Source organism: Xenopus tropicalis, chromosome 2, assembly GCF_000004195.4.
Source record: "Xenopus tropicalis strain Nigerian chromosome 2, UCB_Xtro_10.0, whole genome shotgun sequence".
NCBI lineage: Eukaryota > Metazoa > Chordata > Amphibia > Anura > Pipidae > Xenopus > Xenopus tropicalis.
The window spans coordinates 59,797,389-59,814,471 of NC_030678.2; the positions used below are offsets into that span (position 1 = coordinate 59,797,389).

The 17,083-nt window shown below is 37.1% G+C and overlaps 1 protein-coding gene across 2 annotated transcripts in view; it reads right to left on the reverse strand.

The window, feature by feature from the left end:
• kcnd3 (potassium channel, voltage gated Shal related subfamily D, member 3) overlaps window positions 1-17,083 on the reverse strand; it is a 226,854-nt gene that overhangs the window by 198,596 nt on the left and 11,175 nt on the right. For both annotated transcript variants that reach the window (NM_001102941.1, XM_031895616.1), the window contains 1 exon segment: window positions 13,275-14,447. In NM_001102941.1, the coding sequence (NP_001096411.1) occupies window positions 13,275-14,380 (1,106 nt within the window). In that variant the 5' untranslated portion in view covers window positions 14,381-14,447.

Sequence of the window (17,083 nt, forward strand, 5' to 3'; positions counted from 1 at the left end):
AATGTGTAGGATACATCTCATCAGCCTTGCACTATTTAGTATCTATCCTTAAATTTTCTCTAAATTATTCATTTCTGCTGTGATCTGAGAAATAAATAATACAAAGGAGTAAAGGATCAAGTGTTCCTTTATTTATAGATTCAATAGGCACTTAAAGGGACTGTCCATATTACCTTGGTAAGAAAAGGAGTAATATTTACTACTATTAGACTAATGCACTAGGTAGAAAAAACAATCAATACATTTCTTAGTAACAGAACTAGAAACATTGTCAAAATCCATATATCACTCACGCAGATCCCACCTGGCAAAGGAACTTTTGTAGCATATTTTTCTTCCTGTTTCTTGACATGGCATAGATTTGTGACCTGGTGGTCTTTCTCTCTTCATTTTCTTGTTACAATTCTCAGTTGGGCCTTAGACATTTTGACTAGTGGTGCATTTTCCTGGAATCGTATACACTATAATAGACTCAAAAGGATGAAATAATTTTTATTACTTCCAAGCTGAAGCACTGGATGGGGGATTGTACAATGTAGTGTGTGTAATCACAGTTCTGCTTAATGTGAGTGGGGTTTATTTTCATTAATTATCTATTTACCTGACATTAAGCTTAATCAAAAATACCCATTTGTATATGCTGATTTGACACAGAACAGTACAAGAAGCTTAATACACATGGGCTGTCCATACACCATAAACAAAATTAACATTGAAACTGTACCTGTTATTCTGTCTAGTGACCTCAAGACAGTGGGTTTCAGGCACTTAGCTACAAAATAACACCATAGACCTCAATTTCCATGACAATGCAGCGTAAGTTTACAATCTGTACCTACCCGATCCCTTCCGGCACTCCCCCGGGCTGCCAGTCCCCTCTCCTGGCTCGATAAAAGTAAGTTTAACTTACGCACACTCAGGAGAGGCGGTCGGGCGGGTGGCAGGGGCTCCTTCAGGGGTTAGGGGGCGCACTGGGGGCCCCTGTGGGGGTTGCGGGGGACATGGCGGGGGTTCCTTGGGGGGTACAGAGGACACAAAGTGATTATAGGGTATTTTCCTAAAATAATAGAGCTAATGTTTGCGGGAAGCACAGGTAAATTGCCCAGTAGTAATGAGCGAATCTGTCCCGTTTCGCTTTGCCAAAAAACAACAGGAAAATTCGGGAAACGGCACAAGATCGCCAAAACGTGTTTGTCGCACTACTTCACTCATCACTATTGCCCAGCAGCCAGTTGCAGGTAATACCCGATTCATTAAAGGTACTTGCATCAAAATGTGCTCCTTGCACTTCTGTATACTTGCCTTCTTGTTTTGAATGGAGCACTTCTGTGCCTGTTGATGCAGAAGAACTCTGAAATTACCACCACTTCCAAACCAAGCAGTACCTCCAGGGTTCCATCAGCAGCCAACATCTATAGGTGCAGGGCACTTGTGCCTAAACAATAAGGCACACAATCAAGCAAAATGGTGGAAATGACATTAATCAGACTTTCCCATGTGAGCACACTGATGCTGGAATTCTGAAAAAAATGCTTTGTTATGGGAAAAAAAACGTAAATTTTGCTCAAAATTGCAAGTTGCTTCCTGCACTTGAATGTAAATGAGCCCTGTAAGGGGTGTTATAAATGTCATATTGGGGTTTCATTGGAGCCTTAATCTGTGTTCTGTCTCTGCTACAGAACTGAAGAACCTTCACAGAAAAAATGCCAGAGCAGGTTTACTAATGTTTGAACACTTTTGTTATTGTGGAATTTCTGGAGCACATATACAGTATATAATTACTTTTTTTTCACATCCATGCTACATAAGCTGTTCTGCAAGGTTTAAAGACAAGCACCAGAACTGTCCCTACATCGCCACCCACAGAGAGGTGTTATGTGGAAAAATGCCAGAAAAGTTATAGTGGGGGAGATGCGATTTTCAGCTTTTTAACACAAGCAGTGAATTAGTTTGTCCGCTGGGAAAGAATCATATTGATAAAGGTATTATTAGTGAATGAAGTTATAATAATTAGTATAATGTGAAGATAATAGCTGATATTATTTCACTGGCCATAATTACATTTAATAATACATTGATAGGTTGTTTATATAAAATATTCATTAGTGTGGTCATCTGTGCACAATCTGCACAATTCATAGCAGATAGTGCAGTTGGCCTAAATAAACCCCCAAAAAATAGCAGCGAATATAACAGCTACACTTCTGTAAATAAATGCAGATATCACAAGACAAATTTGTAGCATCACACTACAGTAAGGGATGGGCAATCATTTTGTCACAAAAAATTTGGGCAGACAACAGACAACACAGACAACCCTCTGTTCTTGTAGTAAATGGATGCCTAAGTCCTTAAAAGTGTTCTGTAATAAATTGGATTTTAATAACGGTACAAGCAAGTTGACATATCTAGTGCATGTGTAATTTTACCTCCTAAAGGCTCTCACATGATAAGGTGTTGTTTTATTGTCAATATAGGATTTAGCCTTTTGCTTGGCTGTTATGACTTTATGGAGATAAGGCAATTACTGAATTTTGTGTACAGAATGATATTCAGCTGTGGGAGCAGAATATCCACAGTTCAAACCACTTATCATGGTTATTTAAAAGCTGTTGGGCTTGCAAACAATAATTCAGCTCAGATTAATTCAAGTTTGTTTTCTTATTTACCTGTATAAAAGTAGAGTTCTCAGAAACAAAAAAATGGTCAGTTTTGAATTGAACAGCACATACAGGTATATGATTTGTTACTTGGAAACCCGTTGCCCAGAAAGCTCTGAATTACAGGAAGGCCATTTCCCATAGACAGCCCCAGATTTACAGTTTGTGCACCCCTAGGCGATCATACACATATGCAGTGGCTCCTCCCCACCACTCCACTCGTCCCCATTGCTCGTCAGAGGTGGGCCAAGATGGCCCAGTCGGCCACCTCACGCCCAGCGCTTCCCCCTCTCCCTCCACCCCCTGTGCCGTAGAGGAGAGAGGAGGCGCACAGATGCCACTAGGGGTGGCAACAGAGGTACTTGCCTAGCACCCCCTCACTGTTGCACCCTAGGCAGGTTCCCCCTCTGCCTACTTCTGGTTTCGGCCCTGTTGCTCATGCATACTTTCTAAACAAACCTCCTGCTGGCCTATTTCCCAGTGCTACTGAAAAAAACAAATGGGGCTGGGCAGCTTGAGTCCCGTAACAACATTGTGCCGCCCTAGGTCTGGGCCTTTGTGGCCTTTCCACAACTCCAGGGCTAATCATAGATTCAATCTTAATCAAAGAGAAAACAATGAATTTCCTTTTTTCTGTAATAAAACAGTACCTTGGACATGATCCTAACCAAATGCATGAGTCCTTATTGTTGGAAAATAAATATTGTTAGGTTTATTTAATGTTTAAATGCTTTTTCAGCAGACTTAAGGTATGACGATCCAAACAATGTCTTATGTGTGTACTATATTTGGATGTGGAAATTTTAAGCATATGTTTTTGTTCTTAGTTCTATTGTTACTAGATCTTGAATGATACCAAAGATATTTTAATCACAGTACCTTGAAGTAAGTTACGAATTCTGCTCAATTTGTCACAATATGGTGGTAACAAAACATTGTGGCCCTTAACTCTTTTTTTTTTTTTTTACTAAAACCGAATGTAATACTTTGTTGCTGATGCACACAGGTAAGAAGTGCCAGAAACCGTTTCCACTGCCTTGTCTCCCTCCCATTCAACAGCCTGAAGGTACCAGTACAGATGGTTTCCATTATAGTTAATGGAAGGTAGCAGGCTCTGCCATCAGCCTACAGATGTTTTCAGTATAAAACTTGAAGGCTTTCTTGTTCTTCAAAAAAGGGTTTAATTCTAAACAAGATACATTTTTATAATAGTTCCCCAGATTACAATTCTCTAGTTTTGTAATTTAAGAGGATAGTCACTGATTATAATTCAGGTTTTATTCAGCATGAGCTGAGTTTCATATAATAAAGCATAATGGCCTGATACAAAATAAAAACAGTCTCTGCACTTATCTGTGCTCTGTTCTTTCTAAGCACCAAAAGAACAACCTTGGCAATGGCAAGGGATAATGGAAAGAAGAACATTTCCAGTGATTTAGTGAACTCTAAAAAACATATAATTTGTACCTGAAAATAAGTAATGTTCAATGTTGAGTACAATTGACGAGGCTGGGAATATGTGGGTTGCTCCAAAGGGGTTATATCACACAAATACACACACATTATATATAACCCTTATCAGGAAACCCATTAACCAGAAAGCACTTAATTATGGCAAGATCATTTTAAGCAAATAATTCTAATTTTTAAAAATGACTTTCTCTGTAATAATGAAACAGCATCTTGTGCTTAATCCTAGCTATGCCACATGACTCTAAATTACGGTAAGATTCTATATATACCTATGTGTTTGTGTATCTATATATATATATATATATATATATTTCACTTTTTGTTTGTTTCCCTTGAACTGATTGTGACTAGATGCTTTCAATAAAAGTGACACTTTTTCCAAGACCTGCAGATTGCTATATTTTTTCTATACTTCTACTCTATAGTGGATAGGAATATTGGTTCAATGGACTGCTAAAATGTTTATAAAATGTAGTTAATTCCCAGGAAATCAGGTCAGTGAGCCGACATCCCTTTTATTCTAGAAAGGTTCAGTATTTAATACCGATAGCTCATCTTTTCAACAATTTGTACTTGTTCAAAATGTGATTTTTCATTTATATTTTTGCTGATTTGTATTCTGTTTTCAAGTTTTATTACTTGGGACACTGGGCCAGTTTATCTTGTCTGTTTAATAAACTAAAGTCAGAGAGCTTTGCATGCATTATTTTCCTGCTTAAGACACCTAAGGTACATAATCTCAGCTGCATTTACTTGTGTCTCACATTCATCAACAAGGATAAGTATACTCCCTGCAAGGGACATCCATTTAGCAACCAATGAAACGTAATGCACCCAGGACGCAGGTTAAATGTCTGCGTGAAGCATCTTTAAAGGAAAGAGTAAGATTTCCTATCAGCATCTCTACTGAATGCAACACTGCAGAAAATAATCTGATGAGAAAATCTTTGACAAGAAAAATAGCTAAATGCTACTTGTAAATTATTAAAAAGTTTTGGTTTATTAGAAGGTTTATTAATGTAAGCTGCCATAAAAATTAGCTAATCAGACTTTAATAAAAATCCAACGCATGGCCCAATTACTGCAGGCCATAGCAACCACAGAATATAGAGATGACATTTATAAAAAAGTTGCACTGCTGAAGAATTGTATCTATTGGATACCAGTATAAGCATGGTGGGTATCATTCAGACCAAATTATGCCAAAAATACAGGAACATACAAGCCTGTGTTAAGCATCTAAGCTAATCTGTATTTAAAGAAAAAACACCTTACTACATGCCAAAAAGACCTAGAACGGTGTTTCAAATAAAGCCAGTTAGGTGCCTGCTATAATATTAATTGAAATCATGTTAAAAGTTGGTATGCTGCACCTTTTATTAAGAACCCCTAATATTCATAAAAATAGCCCTAAAAACAAAAGCTTTAACAGCCCTGTAAACATGTTACTACAAATTCTGTAATTAATGGGAAAATATACGCTAGAAGTAAAAAGATATCTTCTCCTATTTTTTTTTTTGTTCCTTGAATAGTGATCATGGAGCCAATAGAGCCAGTGAAACTGGTCCACTAAACTGAAAAAATTTGCAAAACCAAGGAAACCTTTGTGATATTGCAAACACTCCAATGGGTGTTTCTGTCTAATGTCAAATGCATTGGATTCACTGTGTGTTTTTCCCAGCGCAAAAAAAAAAAAAAATAAACTCCATTTTGCTATAATATTTAAAAAGTACAGAGAACCTGAGTTGGACAATGAATGTGATAGGGACCTTAGATTGTAAGCTCCACTCTGCAGGGACTGATGTGTAAAGCGCTGCATAAATATGCAGGTACTATCTAAAAAAGATACTAATAAACAAATAATGCCATCAATTACATTTACAAATAACTCTAAAACCAATGAAACATTTTAATTAATATATACTGGTTATGTCACAGATATCACTTTCATTCTTGGTTCAATGAATATCCTCCCTTGAAAAGAAATCGGAAATAAAATGAAATGAGCTTTTTCTGCATATTTATGTTCGTTAATTACAGGGAGCTACCAAGGGTTGAACTGGGGAGTGCAGGGTCCACCGGGGCTACTGCCTCAAGGGCCCCTGCACCCCCCCAATGGGCACCTGCTGTGGCCTTCAGCCCCCTGCCAGGGCCCCCACCACCCGTCTGACCCCCGAGTGCGTGTAAATTAAACTTATCTTCAGTGAGTCAGGGGAGGGAGACTGGCAGCTCGGGGCAGCGCCCTGTGGGTATTTTCCTGGTGCCCCAGCGGCCCAGTCCGACCCTGGAGATATCATGCTGCTTGCTTGATAAAGGTAAAATCACATATGCATAGGTGCAAATTAAAGCATATTTACACCACATTAATAGTTAATGTGGAACAACAGAACAACTGTATTGCTAAACCGAGCAATAACATGAATAAAACATCTCTCAACTATTGCTTTTCCATAAAAGATCATTATAATGATCTGGTTATTATTAGCCAACCATTTTTTAAAGCTAACTGTATATCCTTAAAGTAACTTTATGCCAGGAATAATCCCCTTAATATAATGTGAACAAATATTAATTAGTAGACAACCTGTGAAGTACTGGTAGACATTACCAACCTCTGACAAATGAAACCATAAAGTTATCCTCTTTTATTACTATTTAATGTAATATCCTATGGTCACTCAGTACGGAAACCTTGTTTAAATTCACATTGTTACTCTTTGTTTCAATAAGAATTGATTGTGATTGCGTGAGTAATATACAGAGCTGCAAACTACTGTTATGTTTGTGTTCTGTAAACCCAAGGTGATGATCAGTTCTAGGACCCGGTGTTGTTTTTCTATGGTGAGATATGACAGCATCACAATGATAAACAGCTGTGGACAGATTGAAAGGGAAATTCAAACAAAGATTTTATTAAACAGACAAATAAAATAAAAACTGCAAACATCATGTACTTTCACAAATCTTATCACTGATCTGAATGCTTTTCAGGGGACGATGGAAGAAGAGAAACGAGTAACAAAAATGGCTCTCATTCTCTACAAAGAAAGAAATGAGAGACAAACATTTCGGGAAAAAGATAAGAATGGGGATTTGTTTGCATAAGAGGACAATTCCTCAAGACCAACAAACCATGCTGTTATTCTGTGGGGTCCTGTTAGATCACAGATAATGTAACATGTTTAAAAATGTAATCTGCTCACTATGTTGGCGAGCGCATGGTGCTTCAGCAGTTACTACTGCTCTGTTTCAGATCGTTTTTGATAACAGATCCCATACCTATACACCATATATTATCCTTGTTTAATATACTTATAAAAAAGGGTTTTATACATAATATGTAACATAATTTACTGAAACTTGTGTAACAAATAATGTACCCCCTATCTTGTAATACATGAGGATAGTAGATATCACTTCAGATGCATTAGGCCTTTGTCTTTGTTTTTTTTTATATGGTCATAGATTGTCTTGGTGACTTAAATATTCTTATATTTTACAATAAGGGTTGCATTAATTCATTTAAATAAATGTATGCTATATATAATTAGTGATGAGCGAATCTGTTCCGTTTTGCTTCGCCGAAAAATTCGCGAATCTTTCAAAAGATCCGCAAACGGCGAAAATGTTGTGCGGCAAAAAAAATTGTCGCCCGCGACTATTCTTTTGTCGCCCACGGCTATTATTTTGTTGCGCGGCTATTATTTTGTCTCCCGTGGTTATTATTTTGTCGCGTGGCTATTATTTTGTCGCCGGCGGCTATTATTTCCTCATGCGGCTATTCTTTTGACGCCCCCGACTATTCTCTTTTGACGCTGGCGACAATTTTTGGACGTGCGGCGAATTTTTCCGCTGCAATTTTTTTTCATCCGTTTCGCGAAACAATCCGCCAATGGCGAAACAAGGTAATTCGCCACGAATCCATGCCTGCCGAAACATTTCGCCCATCATTATATATAATATCTGTTTATGGTGCACCTTTCAAATTTAATCTAATTTGTTGCCTAGGGAATACTTTGTGTTATGCTTTGCTTGAAGAAAATATCTGTTTCAGGGCTTATAGGATCAATGAACTGTACTCCCTGAAAGGCAGGAACAAGTTAGGCCACAGTGCTGGTTTATGCATTTCTTAATAAAGAACCATCTTTTCATCCCAGAACAAACAAGGCTCTCACACTGCAAATATTATGATGCAAAAGATGTGATAAAACATAATCTGAAATTGCAAATGCCAGATGTACAATGTAATATGCAGCAAGGAATACATCCTGTTTTGTCTGACTTGACAGGTAAAGTTCATTATTCCCATGAGAAATTATAATATTAAAAAAAAATACCCCTTATCTTCAGAAAACAGAGAACTGCAGGAAAGTCAAACAACATAGCTTGTGATATTGTCTGCCCTATATTTGGAGAAATATTTAGTTAACAGATTAAAGGGACATTTTATTATAACCTAACATTTTCCTAAAAATTGTGTCTGGTGAAGTGCAGTTATGTTATCATTCTTTAGAACAGTGACCCCCAACCAGTGGCTGGTGAGCAACATGTTGTTCTCCAACCCCTTGGATGTTGCTCTCAGTGGCCTCAAGGCCGGTGCTTATTTTTGAATACTTGGCTTGGAGGTAAGTTATAGTTGCATAAAAACAGATGTACACAATAAAAAATGTTATTGAAAAAAGGGAAAAAAAAAAAAACAGATGTACAGGTATGGGACCTGTTATCCAGAATGCTCAGGACCTGGGGTTTTCCAGATAAGTGATCTTTCCTTAATTTGGATCTCCATAACAATATAAGGTACTGCTTTATAATTACAGAGAAAAAGGAAATCATTTGTAAAAATTAGAATAATTTGCTTATAATGGAGTCTATGGGAGATGGCATTTCTGTGACTCTGAACTTTCTGGATAATGGGTTTCCGGATAAGGGATCCCATACATGTACTGCCAAATAGAGCCTCCTCTAGGCTGCTAGTCCACACAGGGGCTAAAAAATAGTCCTTATTTGGCCTTAGGGGTCACCATTGTTCAAAATCTTCTGGACTTCCCCCAGTTCTGACAGTATATAGATATAAACCATACCACATTATTAAGTGGATATTAAAATATTTTTAATTAAAATTATGGGTAAACATGCCCTCCCAAAACTTAAATACATCTTCACCATTACAGAGCCATGTAAATGGTTATATGTTTAGTAGGACCTCTGACTCCTGAGGCCTATGAAGTTAGCACCGTTAGATAAGCACATATAGATATTCATATCTGGTGATACTATTCTACATGAACATCTGCTCCAGTATAACCCCTTAATTTCTTTTGCACTTGATCTATTGGGTGCCCACCTAATTTATTGCATTGTGTTTGTCTCCTTGCTTCCCTTACCTAATAATCATAATCCATAAGTACCACATTGAAACACTGAACAAGAAACTAGCGACCTATTGTTTTAGACAAGGTCTAAGAATATTCATTAACTGCAGTAAAGTTAAAACCTTTATTATTAGAAAGTGCCAGTGCTCCAATTTGAGTGCGACTATGTCACAATTAAAAAATAAAATTATCACAAAAAGAGAAGTATTCAAAGTTTGTGCTCTATAACTACTGTTTCAATTCCTATCTAATCCCTGGGAAACCACAAAGAGGGAGAAGACAGGACACCAAGGACTGTGGCCTCATGTTTTACCTTTCCTAACATAAAAAAACACAAATCCAAGGCACCTTTGGCGAAAAGCTTTTTTAAGGCAAATGCTTTGATTTTGATTTGTGAAAAGTAAATTTACTATCACACATGCTAAACAGCACAGCGGAAGTTACCAATAGCAACATTCAAACCATATATTTGCTTTCTTTTTCTAACTTGTGGTAAAATAATCAAAACTTTTTGCTGATTGGCTGCTATTGGTTACTGAACCAACTGTCCCACTGCAATTTAGCACCTATGTAAGTAAAGGCATTTGAACTGTTCACTGTACACTCAGAACTTCGATTCATATTTAAATTATGAAAAATCATCTGTGAACAGAAATGATAAAATATTTATTATAGTTGCAACTGAAATGACTAGAATTTACCCTGGCAAAATTATTGTTGTGATATTTTGGCAGATTTTAGCTCTGTGGTTTTTATATTGTCATAATTAAAAATGTTTCATTGGAGCATATGTTGATGCTTATTATAACATGCAAAACAATACATCTGTTTGGCATAAGGTTTTACCAGCATTATGATGCAATTTACTAGCCATCAGTGGGAAAATGATTTTGAACATCAAGCACATTCTGTGTGCTAAAATAACAATTTTTAAAAGGTTTTTGCAACATCACATTTGTGGTAGAGTGCATACTGTGTAAATATTTATAGACTGCAAGCTGTGTGGTTAGTCTCCTTTCATACTAGTTCTTTCTCTGACATTAAGGCTGATTGCCCACACAGGGAGTTAGTCGTCTGCGATAGATCTTTGCTACCAAACTTTGTGGGACTTCGGAAAGCCAAAGCAATGCTAAAGCTTTTCCACTGGAGACTCCCACTATTGCCAGTGGAAAGGCATTTTGGAGCAGTTAGTTGTCAGTGGAAGCAGAGATCTATCGCGGGCGACTCACTCGCTCCATGGGCCATCAGCCTCAGCTGTTCAAGTTACCATTATGGTTGATTCCATATCTCAAATTTGGGACTAGAGTGGACTAAAGTGTAATTTGCTACATCCTTGTCACAATCCTTATTACAGCTAGTTGCCTGTGTAATAAGGCATGTGTGCACTAGCATAATAAAGGAAAGTTTATCATCAAACTTGTATCATCTGGTATATAACTGTGCTAGTCACATTACTGATCAGTTTAATCTCAGAGGAACACCTTCACACCCTGGTGATTACCAAAAGTGGTAGTCTTGCAATGACAATATAATAGAAACTCAGGGTATTTTGCTTAGTGTAAACAATCACATAACCATGAAAAATTTTGCCAAAATGCATTGGAGTTAATTGGAAGGTGAAATTACATTGTGGTTTAGGCTTTTTAGCTCTGCAGTAGCATATACATTTACCTACATTGTTCCACTATGTTATCACAATTCTTCATAAAGGAATTTGTATCATCTAGGTAGCGTGTCGCTTGCTCAGACTAGCTTCTTTAAATCAGGTTGACCAAACACCCATTTTCATGTTTTATGTACATGTGGTGCACTGTGGTAAATAAAGCTGAATCTCCATAGTGCAAAGAAGCAGCAGATGTAGAAGGCAAGGGGTGGATCAATGATGACTGCTGTGAGCTTTTTTTCCAGTGAAACAGACTAGATATTCTAGCATGGGTTTATCATCATCATCATCATCACATACTCATAAAGCATAATCATTTATTAAGAGAGTAGGAAGATTTGACTATTAACTTCATATTGTTGTTTGCATTTTTATTCTACATTTTGGTATTATTTTTGAATCTATACATTAGCTTTTGCATCCATGACAATACAAGGAACTGATAGGAATAGAGAGTAGAATTCAGACCTGGTCCTCAGAGGTTTGTTTCCTGAATAAATCTCTCAGCCTACCTAATGGCTCCAGATTTCTTTGTGTGGCACCACCACAAGCCATCCTGAGAACCTGTCAAATCATACCTGATCTGTCATGGCTGAATAATTTAATCTGCAGATGCACCTTGTCAGGGGGTACATGATGCTTTGGCATATGACATAGTAAAGAGGAGCTGCAACTCCACTTCAGTACTTCAGTACAGTTCCAATCATACAGACCGCTGGGCCAAAACAAATGGAACAATAGTATTTGACCATCTCAGCGTATCATATTTTTTTTTTTTGCCACACAGGCATATCAAATGGGTACCTGAAGGGTTGTCCACCTTTATTTGTGAGAGCCAATAGGATGATCATGATGATAAAAAGCAAAAACTTTAAATAAATACGAAAGATTAGTATTCTGTGCCAGAAAAATAAAAAATTTTACAAATGTCCTGGAATGGTAGTGTATATTAGCCTAATTCACTCCAAAAGCACTAGTTACTTCTGCACTGCTAAGATATATACCCTTTTTTCTTCTTTGAGCTTTGCTCAGTAGCTTAAGCCCATCCCTATACAGATCTATTCATAGATTTAATCATATAACGGACAAATCTCCGTTATAAATGGTTCAATCAATTACATGCATCCACGATTCTCTTATATTCACAATATTATTTCCCTTTTCCACGCTCTCATTTAGCACTTCCTTTTGGATCGCATTGGAAATACTGAAGTATAAATACAGAAAATAATTGTTCATAACATTTATCAGGATTAAAAAATGATATTTGCTTATTTGTAATCACTGTCATTAATGTGAGCAAAATGGTTGATAAATTGGTTGCCAGCTACACAAATTTATATCTAGCCACATATTTTCATATTCTTCAGGTACAAATTAAAGACCATATGTACCTGCAAAAAAAATACTGTAATTCCAGGCATACTCGTAGGTATTAAAATTTTGGATGCATTTCAGATACAATTTACCTTAAATGATTTCCTTTTATAATGCAGATTTGTCAGTGTTTGCTGATGCCTGATCATAGTAAATTGGATTAGATATCCCTGAGATACTTATGTTTACAAGCAATGTTGCTAGGATGCAATATGAAACAGAGAGGGAAAAATAAAGAAAAATGTACACAAACTAAATATGGCAATTTTTACCTAAGTATGAATGCACATTACATTAAAAAATATATGTATAACATTTCCATTTTGTCTTTTTCTTTAAGAATTCACCATAACATATGTTGCTTTCATTTTCCCTAATTGCATATATTTTAGTGTATACCTACAAATCTGCCTCATTTCCGAGACATAATATAAAAAGTCACCTTCATCTCATCAAGAGACAACTAATCAAGGAAGCCGCTACAAGTGAGAAACACACAAAGAAAAGACATAATTATAATCTGTTGTTTTACCCCAGCACTATCTCCTCTAATTGATTTTGTGTGTCTGTGTAAGCAGCTTAGTGAAAAAGGAAAATGCATTTGAAATCCCATGAGAGTGTCATTAAATGTCATTGTGGAGGAGCTGAAATCTACCTGAAAAACGAAGGGTTCCAAGGCTGCAGCAACTCTCTATGTTGAATAAACATAATAAGGGGATCACGACTTACCCAAGTGTCGTCATGGTAACAATAGTATACCAAAAGGAAGCTGGGATGCTTGTGAATTTGCTGGATGATGACCCTTTCTCAGCATAAAACATCACAGTGGCAAAGATAATGATTGCCATGGTCAAAGAGAAGAGCAGGAATCCCAGTTCAGAGGCACAACTCTTTAGGGTGTATCCAAGGATCCTTAAGCCCTGGGAGTGGCGAGAGAACTTGAAAATCCTGAAGACCCGGAATACCCGCAAGGTGACGAAAGCACCACTCACATCCTCATTGTTGGTCATTACCAAGCCAATGTAGTATGGCATGATGGCAACTACATCAATGATGCTCATGACACTTCTCATGAACCTGTAGCGACTTGGGGCTGCAAAAAGTCTCAAAAGGTATTCAACTGTGAAAATCATTACACATGCAGTGTCCAGGCAAAAGAAGGCTACATCATATCTTTCACCACATGGAAGCTCCTTATTTCCAGGTACGGTGCCACAGGGCACAGTTTCCACAACATTGGTGATGACCGACACTGCAATAAAGAAGCCAGTTACATAGTAGAAGACTAAGGCTAAAGTGCTGGTATGGGGATTTTCAAAGGCGCGCCACATTGTCTGGCGTAAAGTAAGTGAGGGCATGGCTTCTTGATTGTTCTCAAATTCATTGTCATCCATCAACCTTTCTGCATTTTCTCTTTTTCTGTCTTTGTATTCTTCATAGCAGCAGTCCCCTATGATTTCAGGCAATATCCCATAAAAAGCAAGTTCTTCGTCGTAAGCAGAGATGCACTCATACCTGGGGTAATGCAGCTTGCCTGTTCTGTAAAAGTTAAGGATGCACCTGAAGACTTCAGGATCACGGTCAAAGAAGTATTCCTTGGTTTCCTCATTAAAGAAGAATTCCTTTTCAGTGCTTCCCAGTAGTGTATCAGGGTACCTCTCTAAGGTAGTTCTCCAGGTCTGGAATCGACGCCCACTGACATTGAGAATTATCACCTCATCTTGTCTTTTGTTCTTGTCAGCTGGGGCCAATGGCATAGGGCAGTTGGCCACTGGCATCCACCCAATCGCTGCCGCCCTTGCAAAGGGCAGCCATGCTGCAACCCCAGAAGCCATGAGGGCGCCAGGTCTGGTGGGCAGATCAATGACTTTTAAAACCAGTTTGACTTCAAACCATGACCATCTGTAAGCAAAGAAAATAAATATATATAAATATTACTCAACCATGTAATCAGCATAGACAGCATACACATATTGACACTGTATGGCCTGCTTCAAATCCATCCTGCCTTAAAGCATTTATAAAATAATCTTTATAAATGGCTCTGAGTAGGCATTGATTCATTCAATTATTTGCAAGTGTCCCAGCTCAAAACTATAGATTGCTTTAAAATATTGTCTTATTGATTGATGATCTCTTGAGGACTATACAAAAAAAGCTTCAAAAATTGGACCACAAAATTAACAAATTAAAAGAAAAGACCTGGATGGCAAACTGTGCGTGTCAGAAATGTGACAAATTCAAGTGTAAGCACATTTCGTAATTCTATTTTAACATTGTAATTGTACATTGAAAGGTTTTTGAAGTAATCCCAACTGTGGTACTCAATTTCATATTACATTTTAAGAGAATAAAGCAGGACTAATCCCATCATTTTCTACCAAAAAGGTTGCCATGCACTGCAATTAAGGTTTTTCACATAGTAAAGACTGACACTTTAAAATCTGACATGTTACTGTCTTTCCTTTAGTTGTATGTTTTTAATAGTGCAATCTCTCATTTAATCCTATCAATTCTAAGAAATCTAGAATCTAACACCCCCAGCAATTAATTTGGGCATTTGTGTAACCTGCTGGGTTCAAAACAGGTATGGGATCCTTTAACCCCAAATCGTCTATCCAATCATTAATTTATGGTAAGGATATCTCCCATAGAGTTTGTTTTAAGCAAATAATTCTAAGTTTTAAAAATTATATAATTTTTCACTGTAATAATAAAATGGTACCTTGATGGTTACTAAGCTGCATAAATCTATATTGGTGGCAAACCAATCCTATTGGGTTTATTTAATGTTTATAATGATTTTTGGAAAACTTAAGGCATGCTGATCCAAATTACAGAAAGATCCCTTATCTAGAAAAACCCAAGTCCAAAGCATTCTGGATAATGTACAGGATTAATAGATTTCCACTTTACTAGAAGCATCAGGCAAGCTACAGGAGTAATTTAAACCCCCTACCATATGTTATAAAAGGCACTAAGTTTGCCCAGGAACAGTAACCCATAGCAACCAATAAGGCATTTGCTTTTAGACAGGTGACCTGTTAATACTGCCTGATAAAAGTATATATTGATTTATGCAATTCTAAATTTGGTCACTTGCATCCTGATATTTGGATCTGAAACATTTGCTCTTTTTGCATATTTTTATTTAAGTTGGTATATATATATAATTTGCAATGGCCTTTAAACGGAAAAGGCATATGGCATTTTAAGATATTGTATGCTACTGAATGTATATGATGCCTGGTAACTTGCAGGATTTATCATTTTGGATAAATATTACATGATGCCGGATGTAACCTCTAGGAATGGCTAAATAATCTTACAGGAAAATAGTTAAATTTTTTGCTAAAGGCTTTTCATAACAGGACTAACAGGATCTGAGGTTATAAAACAACAAGTGTAATTGCTTTTGTCTTCCAAATCCCATAAAAGTGCAGCTCCCGAATCAGAGAGGCGAGGGATATAAACACACAAGCTGGAGGTTATTTATTTAACCCTTATTGAAAACAAAGGAATGGCACATTGGGCAACAATTTAATCTCTGATAGTTCTGAACATCTTTTGTGTGAGTTGTTCATGCAAGGCAGTGCTTTAATATTTAATAAGCACTGTGTTCCGCTTAACAAGCACACTCATGGCCACAAAGGTAACATGGCAGCTGACTATATGAAATTTATTGTGAATAAAAAAACACATATCTACTAAAGAGATTTAGAGGGGACTTTGCATACCACATGCAGTGAACCCTGGAAAGACACAGATGAAGGTATTTTTTGCAGTATAGATAAATAATTGCAAGGCTAGAAAACAGCAGTCTGCAGACAACCATGAATGAGGTCCAGAATAGAAATTATGCAGCACATCAAGCTTATGACAAGTGAAGCTTTAGCTTTGTAATAATTAGTACCATCTTAAGAACCAGCCTCAACCTGTCTGCAAGGAGTAGCTTAAATAATGTAAGTCTTAATTTGCCTTATGCCTGCTGTGCAGCGAAATGTCTATCTTGGTAGCACGCTCAGGCCTCTATATCCTCATGGTGTCCAATTGCCTTGCAGCTCCTTAAACAGTCAGTAAAACACAGTACACAATGAGAAGCAAAATCCAGTTCCATTACTCTGTCTGTGCTAGGCAGGTAAAAATCTATACTATGCTCTAAAGCTAATTCTCATTAGCGTAACGACTCTTCTGACCAGAACAAATTGTGCTGTGCACTTGCAAAGAAGAATTGAAACTAAAGAATAGGGGTAGGCAATTTTGGCCCCCAAGGACTGAAAGCAGTAGAGACTTTTAATTAATACATACATAATGAATTAGATCATGCTTAATTATCACATTGCTTAGACTGAAGCCACCCCCAAAATATGGCCTTTATTCAGTCCCCTAGAGCAACAGTGTAAAATATAGCATGTTACTCTACAAAGCACAGGAGCAGCAAAGAAACTGTTAATCAAAATATAAAACACAAAACAAGCTATCTATCCCATAATAAAACAAGGAATGGGGTTTAAGAACAAATCCTTTTAGACACATTT